Source organism: Tenrec ecaudatus, chromosome 7 (assembly GCF_050624435.1).
Source record: "Tenrec ecaudatus isolate mTenEca1 chromosome 7, mTenEca1.hap1, whole genome shotgun sequence".
NCBI lineage: Eukaryota > Metazoa > Chordata > Mammalia > Afrosoricida > Tenrecidae > Tenrec > Tenrec ecaudatus.
This window is the reverse complement of record NC_134536.1, coordinates 26,128,851-26,146,116: the sequence shown is the minus strand read 5'-3', so window position 1 is coordinate 26,146,116 and position 17,266 is coordinate 26,128,851. Positions and strand designations below refer to the sequence as shown.

Below are 17,266 nucleotides of genomic sequence, written 5' to 3'. Positions count from 1 at the left end.
TTTCCTCGTGGTATCTCCATCATACGAGAACCCAGAGCTGACAACACCACAAAACAAAACAGAAAACTATGGGCCTCCTTAGGAAATGATCTTTGAGAACATTCAGAGAAAGACAATCTATGCTGACCTGAGTTTTACTGTTTGTATTTTGCTTTCATTTTCATATCCAAAGGAAGTTTTCTGATCTTTTTTTTCAGCTTCCAATAATCAGATCTGAGAAAACTCCCTTGGCTACTCATTTTACATCTGGAAAGCTGCATGGGAATGCCAGAGTAAAGCAAAGGGAGTGAATTCAATGTAGGAGCCAAATTTCTAGTCAAAGGCCTGATGTTAAATATTTGGGTTTCTTGATTTATTTTGTTTTCATCTTCTAAATTCAATAACCTTTATGTGAAATAACCTTTAGTAAGACCAATATGAAGCACAAGGCCTTACTATCTAGAGTCCATATAATACCAACCTGTAGACATAGACTGTTTTTACTTAGCATGCTAGTAGAGTGTGTCTGGGGGTACGTGAAGGACCAGGTGTCAGAAATTCCATCTAACCACTTGATGAAACATGTCGGAATGCTTCACACTTTTAAGTTTCAATTTAGAGCACCCACGTAGATGTCGGTTCAACCAACTTTCTTCACCATAATTGTTGATTCTGCCTTGGCCAGTATACTTCTCTAGGCGGATTTGGTAACGTGGAGTTTATTAAACATCCCTTCCTAATACTCCATAGAGGCAAAGCTCACTGCCCCCACATACTTGACATTTTCAAAATGTACTCCGAATTAATACATAGAGAGAGAGAGAGAGAGAGAGAGAGAGAGAGAGAGAGAGAGAGAGAGAGAGAGAGAGAGAGAGAGAGAGACCACATGTACTTTTGGTGTTGGGTGTATGTACCACTGATTAGTTCTTTCACGGAGAGTCCCTACAGGAGTGCAATGAGGGAAAAAGAACCTGATTAGGAATCTGCTGCTGTAGAGGGTGTTCGAGTTTAACATGCTATAAGTGCCTGTATTGATCCGGGGAAATAAAAAATCAGGGCAGTTATCAAGCTGAAGGAACTGTTGCTAAGGAACCTTGATACACATTCATCAGAGTTAGGGCTTTCAAGGTGGAGTTCAACATAAAGGGACTATTGTGAGCTGTTTGGTTAGATGCCAGGATTTCATGAATCTAACACTACGCCATGAAAATGAAGTCTTTAGTATGAATTCAAACATGTTAGGCCATTTTAGTTTTCAAAATTGATAGGGCAATATTTCCTCCTCCTTGTTACAGTGAAATAAATCTCTGCCCTGATGGCCACAGCCCTGGGTCACACCTTGAAGCCTTTTCCAGAAAGATATTGATATTTTCATCACATCAACCCCCAAATACATTCGCCCTATGTATAACACGAGGTGCCCCGGTTGTGTAAGGACTGGACTTCGGGCTGCTAACTTCAAGGTCAGCAGTTCGAAACCACTAGCTGCTCTGCTGGAGAAAGAAGAGGGGACAATTTCTACTTCTGTAACGATTTGCAGTCTTGGGATCCTGCAGGGCCAGTTCCACTCTCTCCCGTGGAGTCAGGAGGAGCCAGAATCAACTTGAAGGCAAGGGGTTTGGGGTTCTTTTTTTTCTTGTACAACAGAAAGAAATATTACTTGGTCCCATCCGTGCTGTCCTGGTTGCAGCCACGGTGACAATCTTACTGCGTAATAGGATTTTGTTTGGTTTACAACTGACCTTCTGCTTTGCCAAGTATGAGGTCCTTTTCCAAGGGACTGGGCTCTCCCAATCACACGTTCAAATATGAGAGACAGGCGGAGTCTCACCGATGTCACTTCCAAAGAGTCTTCTGACTGTACTTCTTCCAAAACAGATTTCTTTTTGCCCCGGGCAGTCCATGCTCCTCTCAGTATTCTTTGCCAGAACCAGAATTCAAAGGCAACAATTAGTCTGCTGTCTTTCTTATTCATTGTCCAGCTCTCCCCTGCCCATCTGGTGACTCCAGAAACATAGAAGAGCTTAATTTTCCGTGGTGGTATGGAACACTCGGAACTCTGGTGCTGTCACGATGAAGCACTTGACTGCTAACCTGAGCTTGGTGGTTGGGCCCACCCGTCACTCCGTAGGAGGAAGATGTAACGGTCTAGTTTCTTAAAGATCACAGCTTTAGGAACCGTGTGAGGCAGTTCTACTGTGTCGACTAGGCCACCATGAGTCAGAGTTGACTGGGTGACAGAAGATTTTATAAAGATGCGATTTAAAACATAGTGGTATGGTTGATTGGAAGTTCCTCAAATGAAAATAATTTGAGGGAGAGCAGGGGTAGGGTGGGAAATAGGACAGAGTTCGTTGGCTATTAAAGCAGAACTCTATAAAGTTTTATGATTTTGTCTGCTTTTGGCACCAAAATATTTTTGGAGGGAGAGGAACAGCCTCAAGTCTCAAGGAGGAGTAGCCCTGGATTATTGTAACTTGCCAGTGCCATCGGCCCTCCGGCTACATTTTCTTCGTCCGCCTCTCTGAAGTGCAATTTCTTTCTATATGCTCCGGTGTGTCATGTCACAGTTCCATGGCTGAACTCTAAAAGAGCTTTGGGCCAATATTTATTGCTGGATTAACTTGTACTCATATCAAAAGGGAGGGCACAAGGCGGCACCAGCTCCTGTGGCTTATGGGAGGTGCCGTCAAGTCCGTTCTAACCCATCGTGGGCGTGCGCACCGCAGCGCAACCCTGCCCAGTCCTGTGCATCCTCGCAATACGTGTCACGGTTGAGCGCAGTGAGGCAGCACTGTATCGCTCCATCTTGTCAAGGGCCTCCCTCTCTCTCACTGCCCTCTGCTTTACTAGGCAGGATGTCCTTCCCAGGGACATCCTGAGAACATGTCCAAAGTATGGAAGACCAAGTCTCAACCTCCTTGCTTCTGAGAAGCATTCGGGCTGTACATCTTCCAGGATAGATTCGTTTCTTCTTTGAGCAGTCCATGGTACTTCCGGTATTGTTCAATATTAGGAGAAACTTACTCTGATTTAAAATGGAAAAGATCGTCCAGAGCTAAAAAATATTCTGCATAAATACAATGCCTTAGAATTTAAAAATATAATCAGTACAAAAAAATTCTAATTTCCCAAGCTTATTCCCTCATTTTACTCCATTTATTTATAGTAGGAGGAGGGGCTTACAGTTGACTTCTCCTTTGCGACATAATCTTAGAGATGCACTAGATATCAATATCTAATGTACACAGTATTCTCTGTTACACATATTAGAGGCCTGCCTATTTGCACAAAAATGTGGCTGTTTACACATAGGCAGTGACACTTTTGGTCATATGAATATGATTTAGAGCTTTGCCCAATCTTACACATTGCTTTACTAAGTCAGTTGTATCAGCTGTAACTCCCGTTTCCATGATGGAGTTCAGCGTGGGCTCCTCACGGCATTTGCATCTGAGCACAGTGAACCTGTGATCTATACTCTTCCAGGCACACGTTTTGAAGTTCTCCCTCTACTGGGTGTGACTTTGGAAAAACTCACAGTGTTATAAAAAAGGACAAAGTATGGAGGGCATCAACTTGTAGCATATTTCACTTTCTGACATCAAATAAAGGAAAATCACTTCTCAACATCTGAGTGATAACTGGCCCAATGTTTGGGAATGAAAGCCCCTTAACTGACATATATCATCATTTCCATAGTCACCTGCATATCAGATATGCAAAAATACTGCCAAGACCAAAATCTAACCCAAATGAAGAAAAGGTAAGGCCAAGGTTCTTCTTCCTGCAGTCACAGGCTCTTTCCTCTCTATCCTCGACGTCTCCCTCCCCACCCCTGTGTAGACCACATCCAGGATTTTTAGCTTGCCGCTCTCCTTGTTTTGTGACTTCCCCAGCCCAGGAAAAACAGAACGTACCTGTCAGCCCATGACATCGCTTATACAATTCTGCTTACTCACACGAAGGGTGATTTTTTAAGTGTATTTGCTTATTGCACTGATTTCCTGTTTACCGGATTGGATAGGACATTTAGGTTTGTAGTTGTGGGAAGATTCTGAAAATCCATGAGAATCAGTCACATAGAACGTGAACACGAGTGTTTTATACTCCTTATCTCTGCGAGAGTGGGTAGGACTTTCGAGGGCTGATCCAAGGGGGGGTTAAATGTAGAGGAAAGAGTCCCCTTCCTCTGTGACTTGTCCTGTAGCACAGGCCAGGCCAGCCTTCAGGCGGTGTCTTCCCTCCAGCCCTTGCTCCACAACCTCTTTTTGAGTCTTCAGGATGACTCTGCATTCTTAAACACTAACATTTAATTTGTATTATTACTTCATTTTTCTTCTTCTTCTTTCTTTGAATCTATCTTCAAGTTTCAAATTTTCCCAATAAAACCCTTTGGAATAGTTCCTTTTATTTACTTCTCAAGTTTAAAACAGTCTTTTCTACCTTGAAAGTGACTTTCTATATTTGGAATTACACGATTCCCTCTATTTATTTTATAATGGTCTTCCTTATAAATCAATATTTCTGGTTCCCTGTTTCCAGCCTTGTAGGTTTGCCTTACTTTGGATACTTCCGTATCTGGGTTGAGTTCTAGATGATGTTGTCCATGTTAATTTTCGGTTGTGTCTGCTACCACTGTCTCTGTCAAAGAGCTGCCATTAGCATTTCTTATACCATTGTTCTGATTTTTATAAATTCTTCTCATTTCTGGTTATCTGGTAACATTCTAACTTCACTACCTTATTTGAGGAAATAATTTCTGGGTATATGATTCTTGGTTGGCAATTTTTTTTGTCCTTTCAGAGTTGTAGATAGCGTATTCCACTGCCTTCTTGCTTGCATGGTTTCTGTTGCTAAATCAGAGCTAAATCTTATTGGCTCCTCATTGTAGGTAACTTCTCTTTTTTTTTTTTTACCAACTGTTGTCCTGACTTTTTCCTTGTCTTTGTTTTTGGAAAGTCGGATTATGATATGTCTTGGGAGTTTTCACTTGGGCGTCTGTCCTATTTGGAGTTCAGTCAGCTTCTTGAATGTCTATCATGTTGTGTTTCATGATGTCACAGAAGTATTTCTTCCAACAACTCTGCAACAACTTTCTTAGTGCTTTTTATAGTCTCTTCTTGTTCTGGAATTCCAGCCACATGTAAATGATTCCTCCAGGTTGTTTTTTAATTGTTCTAGAAGATTGCTAATGAGCCAATTGTCTTCAGACTCTCTAAAGTGGCCTTCTATGGATTCTGTTCTACTTCTTTGCCCTTTCAATGAATTATAGATTTTTTAAATCTTAGTGTTCATATTCTGGATTTGTTTGTTGCCTCTCTATGTATCTAATTTTACCTGGCCAGCTTGTTCTAGACGTAGTTTCTTGATTCTTCTGTCTAAAGTTTTCTCTATTTTCCTTGCTTTTATCTACAGCTTTCTCACTCTGTCTCTAAACCTGCTAAAGTCACCTAATATCATTCTGTTTAATTTCTTATCAGGTAGTTCCTGTGCCCCTTCTTCATGAGAAATGTTTCTGGATATTGGTCACTTGTTTGAACCACTTGTCTTGTTTCACTGTATGAACTGAAATTGTTGTCTCCTAGACATTATGGTGGTATTGTATATAACCAACGATTGTATATTCAATTGAACTTTGGCAATCACCACCTGTCTCCTGGTGGATGTAAAAAAGATTGTGAGTGTGTGGGCAGTGCTTTATTTTTTATTTGTGTGGCACAGTTAGGGGAAGGATTGCTGGTTTGGGCTGCTGCCTGTCAATGATCAAGTGGTACCCGGATGGGCATTGGTCCTAGAGGATGACTAGATTGGAAAATTCCTGAGAAATTCAGACACATCTGTCTTTAAAAGTACAGATAAGGCTCACTATGATCTGAGTTATGTAATTGGGAAGGACCGGTATTTCAGTGACTCCTTATCGGAGATGTTACTCTTAGCGAAGGCAGCCTAGGAAACTTGATGAAGGAGTTCTCCTCTGTCGGATGGGACTCCTCTACAGCAAAGCTTTCCTGGATGGTAGCTAACAGCAGCAAACATAGCTGTTAAAACAACTTTGGGGGTGTTTTTCCAAGAGTCAATCAAGTATATTTATAAGGAAATGGGAATAACCAATGATAGAGGAGTGGAGTGAGAAATTGAGGCAAAACTCTTGGACAGTGAAGTGGAGGTTGCTTACAAAACAAAAGTTAGAATTTGCAGGTGCTGGGAGTGATCATAAATATGCAGACAATATTAAAATATGGAAATGTTTATTTTACTTCTAAATTATATGAAGATTTTACATAACTTTAAATGAAAGGAATATAAGGAAAATGGTAACTGCATTTTAAATGGACTTTATTTCATCTTGAATTTTATATTACGTCATCATTAATGCTGAGTATAGACAAAGGCAGAATCAAATCCCTTTGTAATTGTTTAGTTCTATTTGAACCTTTGTAATCTGTGCTACCAGAGCAAAACTACTTCTCTATTTAAAGTATTGTAAGATTCGCACTTAAACTCTTGGTTTCTTATTTGAATGTAAACCTTTTTAAATGAACACATGTTGGATATGATAGTTCTCTTTCAAAACATTTCAGTTGACTTGAATATTGATATCTTCTTTTACCACAGGCTTATTTATATTTATCTTCCATTGTGCTATGAAAGAGAATGTTCAGAAACAGTGGAGGCGACATCTCTGTTGTGGGAGATTCCGGTTAGCAGACAACTCAGGTAAAGGACATGTTCCTAAGCTTTCACAGAGAAAAGTGTTCTGAACTTGCCCCGTGTAGTCTTTTTTCATTAGAGAAATCCAGTACCAATGGGAGCAGAGTATAAAATTGCAGCATGCAGCGATGCCTCATTGAGCTCCTAGACTATTAAGAGTACAATGCTCTGTGGAATTTGGGGTCCACCTTCCTGTTCCACAAAGGAGATCCATGAATTGCATCAAGGTTAACTGACTTCCTCGTGGTTTTATGTCTGATCCAATACCTCAGATATCTAGAGATTCCACTATACCATGCCCATGTGGTCAAGGTTTTAACATCCTCAGTTGCATTATTAGGCAGTTTTCTCAATGTTGTTCTTGTTAGGTAGGGCTAAGTTGGTTTTGCAGAGAAAATCTGTTAATTACTTATTGTGCCTTCATGGCTAAGGGTTTTTGGCTTTGTTTTATTTTATTTTGATTTTTTTAAGCTATAGTCGTTATTTTTTCTCAAATTGGGAATGTATACAACATGTACAGCATTAAAGAAACATGTCTATTTCTTCAGTTCATTGTTTATGTTTCATTCTCTTCTCTGAGTCTTTGCCAACACATCAGAAGATCAAATGCTCCAAATAAGTTACGTAAATGGTACAGCGAAGTAATTTTAAAGCAGAGCATATTCCCTTGTAGAGCATATTGATAAGAGAGCTATGTCTGTTCTTTCAGATTGGAGTAAGACAGCTACCAATATCATCAAGAAAGGTTCTGATAATCTAGGGAAATCCTTATCTTCAAGTTCTATTGGCTCCAGCTCAACCTACCTTACATCCAAATCTAAATCCAGTTCCACCACCTTCTTCAAGAGGAACAGCCACACTGGTGAGTGATGCAGTCCAAGGAAAGATGTTCTCTCGTCTCATCACATGGTCATTGAGAACACTGGCATAGCATGAAAATTAATGAACCAAAGTGCCAAGTGCCCTAGACAAGGCTTATTTTAAGATTTTATCTAGCACTTTGTGAATATTTTATGTATTGATTTTACAGCCAAATTGATATAATCAAATCTAGTGCTATTACATATAAGATCATCGTTTGATACCAAACCCAATTTACTGAAGAAATTATCATCCTTTCTTATATTTTTTTTTTAATCTTAAAGATACAGAGATTGAGTTGTCAGTTATTTTAGCCTAGGATTTAAGGTAGTTGGCAGGTGCACCTCGGATCAGGAAATCATCCTATCCAGGGCACTTGTTACATTTAACTTGATGGGATGGTTCCCAACCATTGAATGGTGTTATTGACCGTCACTCTTTAAATATGAAAGAATGTTGTTGTTAGATGCCATTGAGCTGGTTCTGACCCCAGTGACCTCTGCACAGCAGGACATAACACTGTGCCCAGTCCTGCAGCGTCCTCTCAATTATTCGTATGTTCGATCCGTTGTGGCAACCACAAGCATCATATTTAGGAAATGGCACAAGAATATCAGAAGCAGCCTTTGTTCCTCTCCTTCTCTTGTCATCTATGATGACAAGTTTTGACACTGAGCATGTTTTTGAAGTCAAGACTCGAAGCCTATCTCTCTCTCTCACTCTCTCTTTTTTTTTTTTTGCAGTATTTGGTAGCCAGTAAACAGCATAATCTTTTAAATTACTTCAAAGAGACAAATAGAATTACTATTTTTAATTACTATTTTTAAATACAATACTTAACTATTTGAAACCTATTCCAAAAGAAAAATCTGTATGAGAAAATATGTTTGACCAGGAGATACAAGCATAAAGGAATGGCACGAAAGGGGTTAATGTTTGATGTATGAGGAAGTGTGATGTGTAACTGTCTAAATATCCAAATTGCAAACACGTGAACCGTAAATGAAACTCACGTACATTTGAATTCTCATATACAACCCACTCCGCACCAAGTCTCTGCCTTGTTGAGGGAACCACGATTCGCTGGTATCCATGACGGAACTAGGGAAAGAGAGAGGAGAGTTTGAGTATTTTGAGAGCTTATTAATTCTGAAATTAATTAAAGAAGGATCTGAAATTTGGAGGCATTTAGAATAGAAGTTCTTAAAAGTTTCTTGGAGTCAAGGTCAATTTTAGGACTAGAAGGAAGGCTATCAACTGTCTTACCAAATAAGGTACAGCCTTTGAGTTATGGACTCAGTTTTGCCTAAAATTAAGAGACCTACGTATCCTTGCTTAAGGATACCTGTTATAAGAAAATTGATGACAAGTACATTATTCTATTCTAAAACAGTCTAAGGTAGATTATTCTATCAATTTGGCAATTCTCGGGTACAAAATAGCCTATTCTTATAATGCATGATATTTGTTTGCTTTATATTTAATTAAATCTAAAATCAGATGCTTGTTTGAACACATTGCCAATCAATTATAAATGAATAGGTGTGCTGCTGTTAAGTGGGGAAGGAAATAATAAGGTGGATTATTTGGAATGTGGGGAGCTTTGGAATAATGAAGAAATTTGACTAGAAGGTAAAAGAAAAAGTGCAGAAATTAAAGTATCAAAAGTAAATGTCACGATTTCAAAATTATTTACATATCTATGTGTGTATGTATATATGTATACATGTTCTGTGTGTGTGTGTGTGTGTAGTTTTTCTCTTTCCCATATAGCAAGCACCTGGGGCTAAATGGGTTCTTGTCAACTAGCCTCGGGATATTGTCAGTTTTATCGCTTTATTTCTGTAGGATAATAAATTGTGGTTTTCAGTCATTGAATGTCTGAGTGGCCTTCTGGCACCCAGCTGGGTCTCAGGGGACTACTGGCCTCCTTGGAGCCACAGGAAGATGCAAAACTTGCTGCCTAGCATCATGATTATCTAGTAGTTGGTTTATTTCCTTGAATTGACTTAGACATTCATATGTTTACGGTGTAGATAATGTCTCCTAAGTGCGTTCCTTCAACAAAATCGGACCCTCCAGGTAAACGTTCATTACCTTTTTTGAATGCATGATTTTCCCGCAAGGTTAAAGAGAATATTTGCATGGATTAAGCTAAGTCTCCTGCTGCACCAGCAAAGTTGCTTGTTCTCAATGAGATTTCTCAGCTAGCACCATGACATTCTGGCGCTGTGATGGAATTTTTGATATGGCAAATGGTAGTGTGCTGTGTTGGCTCTTGTCTGCATGGGGTGTCTGCAAGCCGCTCCTTCTAGGAAATGTACCATGCTCTGGAGAGAGGGGTCACCTGCCAAGTAAAAGAATAACAGCACACAGAAATCGGTGTTTGTGAAAAGGTTCGTCATAGGGATGTGTGACATTGTTTACTTTCCACCGTGGTTATGGATTACTGGATGTGTCATGGTACATTCATAGAAGTCATAAAAGAGACATTCCGAGCCTGCTTTTTGAAGATTTGTGTCTGCTTGAAATTTCAGCATAGATCAAATAGTGGTTCATTTCCCTAGCCTCTGGTTTTCAATCTTCCAGCTAAAATAAAAATCAGCATTACCCATAATTTAATGTCTCACAAGACTGGGAGTGCCATCTATGTTGAAATACAGTCCTGGTTCAGACTTTACTTTATTAGACTGTGAAGACTCATCAACTTGGATCGATGGAATGGAATGAGAGAGAAATCTCTGAGAGTACATGCCCCTGGAAATTGTCCATGGAGACAAATGAATAATACAACCCTCGATGTTTCTGAGCATGTGTGTGTTTAAAAATAATCATCATCATCTAAAGAATGACTTGTTCATTGTAAAGATTTAAGTCCATCAAAAAATGTCCAAGAGAAAACCAATGGCTAGAGACTGTATGAACTGAAAGAAAGCACAGAATTGATCAGCTTGCTGGGAGCCAACTGGGGAAGGGGCTTTATATCTGACTCCCTGAGCATTCTTCTCACCAGCACTGGGACATAATCATTCCTCTATGTTTCAGTCTGCCCATTATTTCCATGAATCATCATCTGTGCCTCTCTCTTGCTTCCGTTAGCGTGGGATAAGAGCGCTACTTTCTATTCTAGGCTTTGTTTCATTTAGTCTACTGCAATACAAGACAGCAGCTGAACAAGTGGGCTAGCGTCCAAAGACACCACATACAGTGATGGTGGCTCTGGTCAATTGCGGTTGGATTTTTAATATTGCATCACATACTAGATTCCACTTACTTGAAATTTAAAAGGCTGGATTGAACATTACAAATTTCGGAATTATTTAAGTCCATTAAGCAACTTCCCAATACAGAGTTTGCCTCCTCTCCTGGACTGAATAGAGGGACCACGAGTAGAGGAGTGGGTGTACCTTGAGAAAGTCATGTTTGCTCCGCCATCCATGCGAAGTCTTTATGGATAATTCAAGAGTGTTTTCTCCCAACGTGTTAGGAGAAGAAAGACAGGTACTTATAAGATACCCTTAGGGGACATCAATATAATCATTCATGAGGGTGTTAGTGGCTACTCCATCAAAAATGGACAGCCTTTTCCTTCTTCCCGGTCTGTTCGGAGCTCCTCTGGGATCTCTGCGTACTGAGTGACCCTGCTGGCACTTGAAATACCTGTGACACGTCTTCCAGCATCACAGCAACACCCAAGCCACCACAGTACGACAACCTGACAGATGAGTGATATTTTCAATCACCTACTATGCATAGGAAAGCCGGAAAATTAATCAGGAAGGAAGATGATAGAAAAATTCATTCCTTTGAATTAAGGTGTTGGCAAAGAACATTAAAGTACCGTGGACTGCTGGCAGAACAAGCCCATTTGGCGGGCAGTAAATACATCCAAAATGCTCTTTAGAAGGAAAGATGCTGAGACTTTGTCTGGCATACTCTGGGAATGTTATCAGACAGACCAGTCCCTGAAAAAGGACGGCATGCTGAGTGAAGTAGAGAGTCAGCAAACACTAGGAGAACCCTGGACCAGATGAACCGTCCTTGTGGCTGCGACCATGGGCTCAAAGAAGCACAACAGCAATTGGGAAGAAGGCTCAGGGCCAGGCAGCGTTTCATCCTGTTGTGCACAGGGTCCCTCTGTATGAGAACCGGCGAAGATGGCAGGGCTGAGGCAAGCTTTAGAGCACAATGAGAACACATTTTATGACACCTGAGGTCTCCGAAAATAAAAAGTACTATGATACTGAAACGTTCAGGACAGGAGTTTATAATTTGAGAGTTCATTATCGTAAAACCAAACCCACTGCCATCGAGTATATTTCGATTCATAGGTACCCCCTTGCACAGAGTAGAACTGCCCCATAGGGTTTCTAAGGCTATAAATCTCCACAGAAGTATATTACCATGTCTTTCTCCTGTGACGTGGCTGATGGACCAAATCTGTTATTGTTCTATATGCATCTCTCAGTTGTTATTGTTCGGTGTAGTGATATATTGTGAGATGGTAGCATAGTTCAGAAAACATACTTTTATATGAAGAATGTTCTCTGTGAAGATTTTAATCTCTGTGATTTAAAAGGAGCCCTGATGGCACTGTGGCTTTAACATTGCACCGCTCACTGCACAGGTGACAGTTCAAAACCTGCTAGCCACTCAGGTCTCTCCGTGGGAGAGCGAGGGGGTTGAGTACTCCCATGAAGATTTACAGTCCAGAAATGCGAAGGAGCAGTTCTCTCTCTTATAGGGTGAATATGGATTTGAAATCAATTCAATGGCAGTGAATTTTGGGGGGCTGGATTTAAAAAGTAGTTAAAAATCATTAAAGGCAATCAATGTAAATGCTCTTCCATACACAATCCTGCAATAGCAGTAATAATGATAATCTATAAATGCATGCACAAACAGATACTCAAACTGAACAGGGATGAGAGATTGGGACTACATCCATGAATATATACTATATATTCCCATGAATATATCCTATATACCATGAGTATATAGATTTAACAGGATATCTCTACATATGAACTTAGATGTTCTGCAAATAGATCCATGATTATAGGAGGGGCAACATTATGAGATTCCTTCACTATATCCAAACCCCTTCAGGCATGAGTTGCTAGGCTTTCAGACTTGGAACCCTAGTCTGGGAGAACACTAATATTATTTGGTAGAACATAGTCCACAAAGACAGCGTTTTACTTACTACTTGGGTGAGTTGTTAACTGTCATCTCAAAAGCTTGTCAGTGAATATCAAAGTTGCAATTTTTGGCCTCACCCTATCCACCAAAGAAGAGTTAAGAAAATTAGAGATATGAGGAGACAATTAGTCTAAGAGCAAATGGTCTCTTCATATTTCAACCTCCATGATCCTGAGCTCAGACTAATTGGAGCCAGGCCACCATTACTGACAGCTCTAAACGGACTCATATTAGAAGGCCCTGGACAGAGGAGGAGAAAATGTGGAAGAAAAGCTCAAATTCATGACACCAGCGAGTCAATACCAATGCAGTCGATGGCTGAGAACTGCCCCATAGGGTGGGCAAGGCTATGATCCCCAAAAAAGCCAGTTGCCACATTATTTGCCAGTAGTACTGGTTGGTAGGTAGGGCAGGGGGTGGGGTCGGAGTGGGGAGACCAGGCTTACTGGGTTGATAGAAGCTGGTAAAACTCCTGAGCTATAACCCTTTAGACACCTTTCATGCCTAGTACTGAACACCCCTCCCCCCGTGACACAACTTTGAGCCAAACAATAATGCTAGGGAAATATGCATTCATCAGAATCAACCATAAGCGATCAAAAGAGCAGCATTTGTCAGAAGCCAGGTCGGAATAGGAAATAAGGATCAATGGAAACCATAAACACAGAAGTAGGAGGAGTGTTGTTAGATTGTAGGGATTCCGATTAGTGTTACCAAATAAAATGTATGTCAATTGTTGAATGGAAAATCAGTCTGCTCTGTAAATGGTCATCTGAATCAACCAACCAACCAACCTAATTACACCCTTCCTCTCACCCTCTCCTGCTCCCTCTTCCACACGAAACGCATTTTGCTATATTCCAAACAAATTAAAAATCACAAGGAAATGAGTTCCAATTCAATTTTGTTCTCCAAAACCCTTTAAGTTTCATTTTTATAAATATTCTGTTATGGAAATATCAAGCATATGTGAAAGTAGAGATGATAATGTCATGAATCCTCATGTGCCCAGCCCCATCATCCTCTCCCTGAATTATTTTGAAAACACGTCTCAGACGTCCGGTTATTTCTTCCATAAATATTTGAGCAGATTTTAATTCATTTGTTCTCTAACGTGTCACCCCTTCCTCTGAGCCATTGGCTACGTATTTGTCTGTAGTAATGTTCTCAGCTTGAAAAATTCATTGGCTCTTTGAAAAAAAATGCCATTTACAAGTATAGTTGTTAAAACCAGCCCCAATATAAATTACTAGGAGCCAAATAAACACTCAGTGACCATGCGGAATGCGTTTTCAGGATTAAAAACATGACATTTTCAGGGCTGCATGTGACCAGCCTAAGAAAGAATTTCCACCCTGATGCTCTTTGATGGAAAAATAAAGGGACGGTCTGCGTAGGCATGTCACCAGCTCTTCCTGCAGTCTAACTGTTTGTATCCTTTCTTGCAGACAGCGCCTCCATGGATAAATCCTCATCCAAACTAATGCACGCTGATGGAGGACAGCCCTCAATCATGCCTGTCCATCAGGTCATTGATAAAGTCAAGGATTATCGCAATGCTCACTCAGATAACTTCTTTAAAAATATTATCATGTCAGACACCTTCAGTCACAGCACAAAATTTTAACGTCTTTACTATACAAAAACGAATGTGTTTGTGGAAATGTGGGGCTAGGGACCTGCATGTCGATGCACAATATTTTCGTTAAAAAGGCCTGTGCCGAATGCAGAATTCACCTGTTCGCTATATTTCTTCTCGGGGAGTGGGATGCGGGGGAGGATTTAGCCTTCTCTAAAACCTTCATATAGAAACCTGGCTCCATGGCTATAGAGAAGATGAGATTTGCAAAATAGATTACTGAATCAGACTAATCAAGAATCAATGAGAAAATACTAAAAATCAAAGGACAAGGGAGATGTGACGTTAAAGACTAATTCTAGATTAGAGCTCATTCATCTCCCACCTAAGAGTGAGGTTTGGCTGTAGCTCTCTTCTGCATCATCTTTGTCAACAGTCAAAAGCACACTGATGTTTAAAATCATGTTTGGATAGCCACCAGGTCCACCTCAGTGTGGGTTTCTTTTTCTGCAGCAGCATTTCCACGTTTTCAATGTAATTTCAACAACACATAGAAAAGAATGTTTGACGTCTGAACCCAAGGATAAAAAACTTATTGTTATGATTATTATTTTGGCTTGTGTGGACACCTTTGGCCATACCAGATGTTAACCATTCTGAACCCTAACACGCGTAAGACAGGAAGCTGAATCCTCAAATCTTGGCCTAGTTAAAATGACACTGTGCACATTTCTAATATTGCACTTGTCTGTTTATACCTAAAAGATCCCCAAGACACACCAGGCATAAGAATCATTCAATGTAATTTAATCCTATAATTTGAGTCAAGTTTAGGGTTGCTCGTCCCCCAATGTGGCCCTCCCAGTACTTCAGGATGGCATTTGTTCCGCCTCTGCTCCAGCCGTGATTAACAGGTTGAGCCTGAAAGCTCCTGGGAGGAAGAATCTCCACTAGAGAGGCCCCTCAGAGGCACCGAAGGTGAGGCTTTATGGACCTGTCTGAAACACACACAAAGCCCCCGGCCCTTTCAAGGGCTCTGTTCCAAGGAGTAAAGACTGAGACATAAAGGGTGTTGAACCTCACCGAAGAAGTCAAACACGAGTCTGATTACTGTTCCAAGAACTCGTTAAAGTCCCCGGAAGGTGCCACGGAAGAGCCTGCGGAGGACTGGCGGGGTGTTTATGGTTTAGGCTGCAGCATACAAGCCATGCGTGTTTTCAGCTGCTTCCCTGGCTTCAAACTACCCCGAGGAACGAGTTCTTGCTAGTAAATGTATAGGAGACCATATTTTAGTGTTTCTTAAATGATGGAGTTGTATCCGGTTTCTTAGAAATCTGTCTCAGGAGACGCTCTACATTTACTCTGGAAAAGCATCGGGTCCCACTGGGGTAGCAGCGTCAGTGAGAAGCAAATGAGACATCCTAATCAAGCCAGCGTGCTAAACGGCCGAGGCCACGGTGAGCGCCTCATGGCTGTTCCCTTAGCATGGAAAGTTCCACTGTCAAAGGGAGACCCAGGAGAGCTGCCAGGTTCCGCAGCAAGTCCAGCGGCCTGTTGCTTTGCGAGCATGAAGCCGCTCACCGCGTTTGGAGGGCCAATGAGATGATGTCGATGGTGGGTTTGTACTACCATTCCATTTTGCAGTCTGCTGGAACACCATCCTGGGAGACATGATCATGGCCCAGCATGGCTTTCACAGGGAAAGGGTACATGTATTCCTGAGGAGAGGAGAGTAAATCTTTAAAGTCTCCAAGGCTCAGTGTAGTAGAGCCGACCCTATTTCTATAGACCTATGTTACCAGTCTACTTACTCTGGCTGAGGTTACCTGGAGATGCAAGTTCATCTTAACTATTCACTGAATATTCATATCCTTTCCCCCAAAACCTTAGATAGAACTTAATTAGCTTTCAACTGTGAAATCTATGCTCCTAGTGTGTCCTTTGTTCATAGTAATCAAGGCATGACTTCCAAAATGGCTTTGCTTTTGCTTTCTAAGCATATTCAGATCTGGGACAACCCCCCCCCCATATTTGACACCAGTCTCAGTTCCACTTTAGACATTCTCAGTAGCACGTGCGGAGAAATGAAGATCAGCAGAAAAGAGCGTACAAAGGGATGCGCTAGGCAACCAAATTCTCCGTCAGTTCCGACGAGCAGCTCTTGCTAGCATTTGGGGATGGAATTTAGTGGGGAAATCAAGTTTAAGTTTAACCTGACTTAAGTATCAACTCAGAGATGCTTGGAAGGTTTCAGCTGTGTTGGTTTTTGTCCTTGTTTCTGCCCGTTTTAAAAGCTACATGTGTTAGGGAAACTCTGAGATAGGTTCCTTTCTTGTTACCCTGGCTTACAATGTGGATTTTCTGTGTCCACCATTGGCGTAGATTCTTTTGTACATAATTATTTATTTGTGTTTATAAGTGTCAACTTGTTTCATATCACAGCTTTGTAGCGCCTGGCTTTGTTATATTAATTCCCTTTCTACTGGAGAGACTGTATATATTTTTCTAAGTACTTGGTGAAATTGTTTTCTGTAGCCATATCTTTGACTATGATGAATAAAAGTGACTGTGAGTGCAAATTAGAATTAGTAGTAAGAAGCTACTATCGCTGATTTGCCATTTAACTTAAATGGGGGAAAAGGGTTTTTTGTTTTTGTTTTGGGTTTTTTTTCACATAAAGGCGTCTGTTGTGTGATGTTCCAAATTATTAAATTCCTTTCTGAGTGAATGTTTTTGTTTCAGACTCTTCAATAGCAATATGTTACTTGACAACTGGAAAATAAGCTTGCCCTGGATTAAGTTAGTGCCATGGGACTGCATTGCCCAGACACTAGCAATAACTATGTTACAAAGATTCACTTCACTGGGGGGTGATGCAGGCTAGGACTCGGGTTTTCTTCGTGTGGCTGATGGAAAGCCATGCTCTGTTGC

At 40.7% G+C, this 17,266-nt stretch overlaps 1 protein-coding gene across 2 annotated transcripts in view; it reads left to right on the top strand.

The window, feature by feature from the left end:
• The window catches only part of ADGRG6 (adhesion G protein-coupled receptor G6), a 143,821-nt gene extending 126,764 nt beyond the window's left edge, over positions 1–17,057 (top strand). The window contains exons 22-25 of one of the 2 annotated variants that reach the window (XM_075554458.1): positions 6,598–6,699; positions 7,403–7,555; positions 9,591–9,636; positions 14,205–14,341. In XM_075554458.1, coding sequence (XP_075410573.1) covers positions 6,598–6,699; positions 7,403–7,555; positions 9,591–9,604 — 269 coding nt within the window. In that variant the 3' untranslated portion in view covers positions 9,605–9,636; positions 14,205–14,341. Of the gene's footprint in view, positions 1–6,597; positions 6,700–7,402; positions 7,556–9,590; positions 9,637–14,204 lie in introns of both variants that reach the window. The other variant, XM_075554457.1, reaches the window with a different exon arrangement.
• Positions 17,058–17,266: the final 209 nt, after the last annotated feature.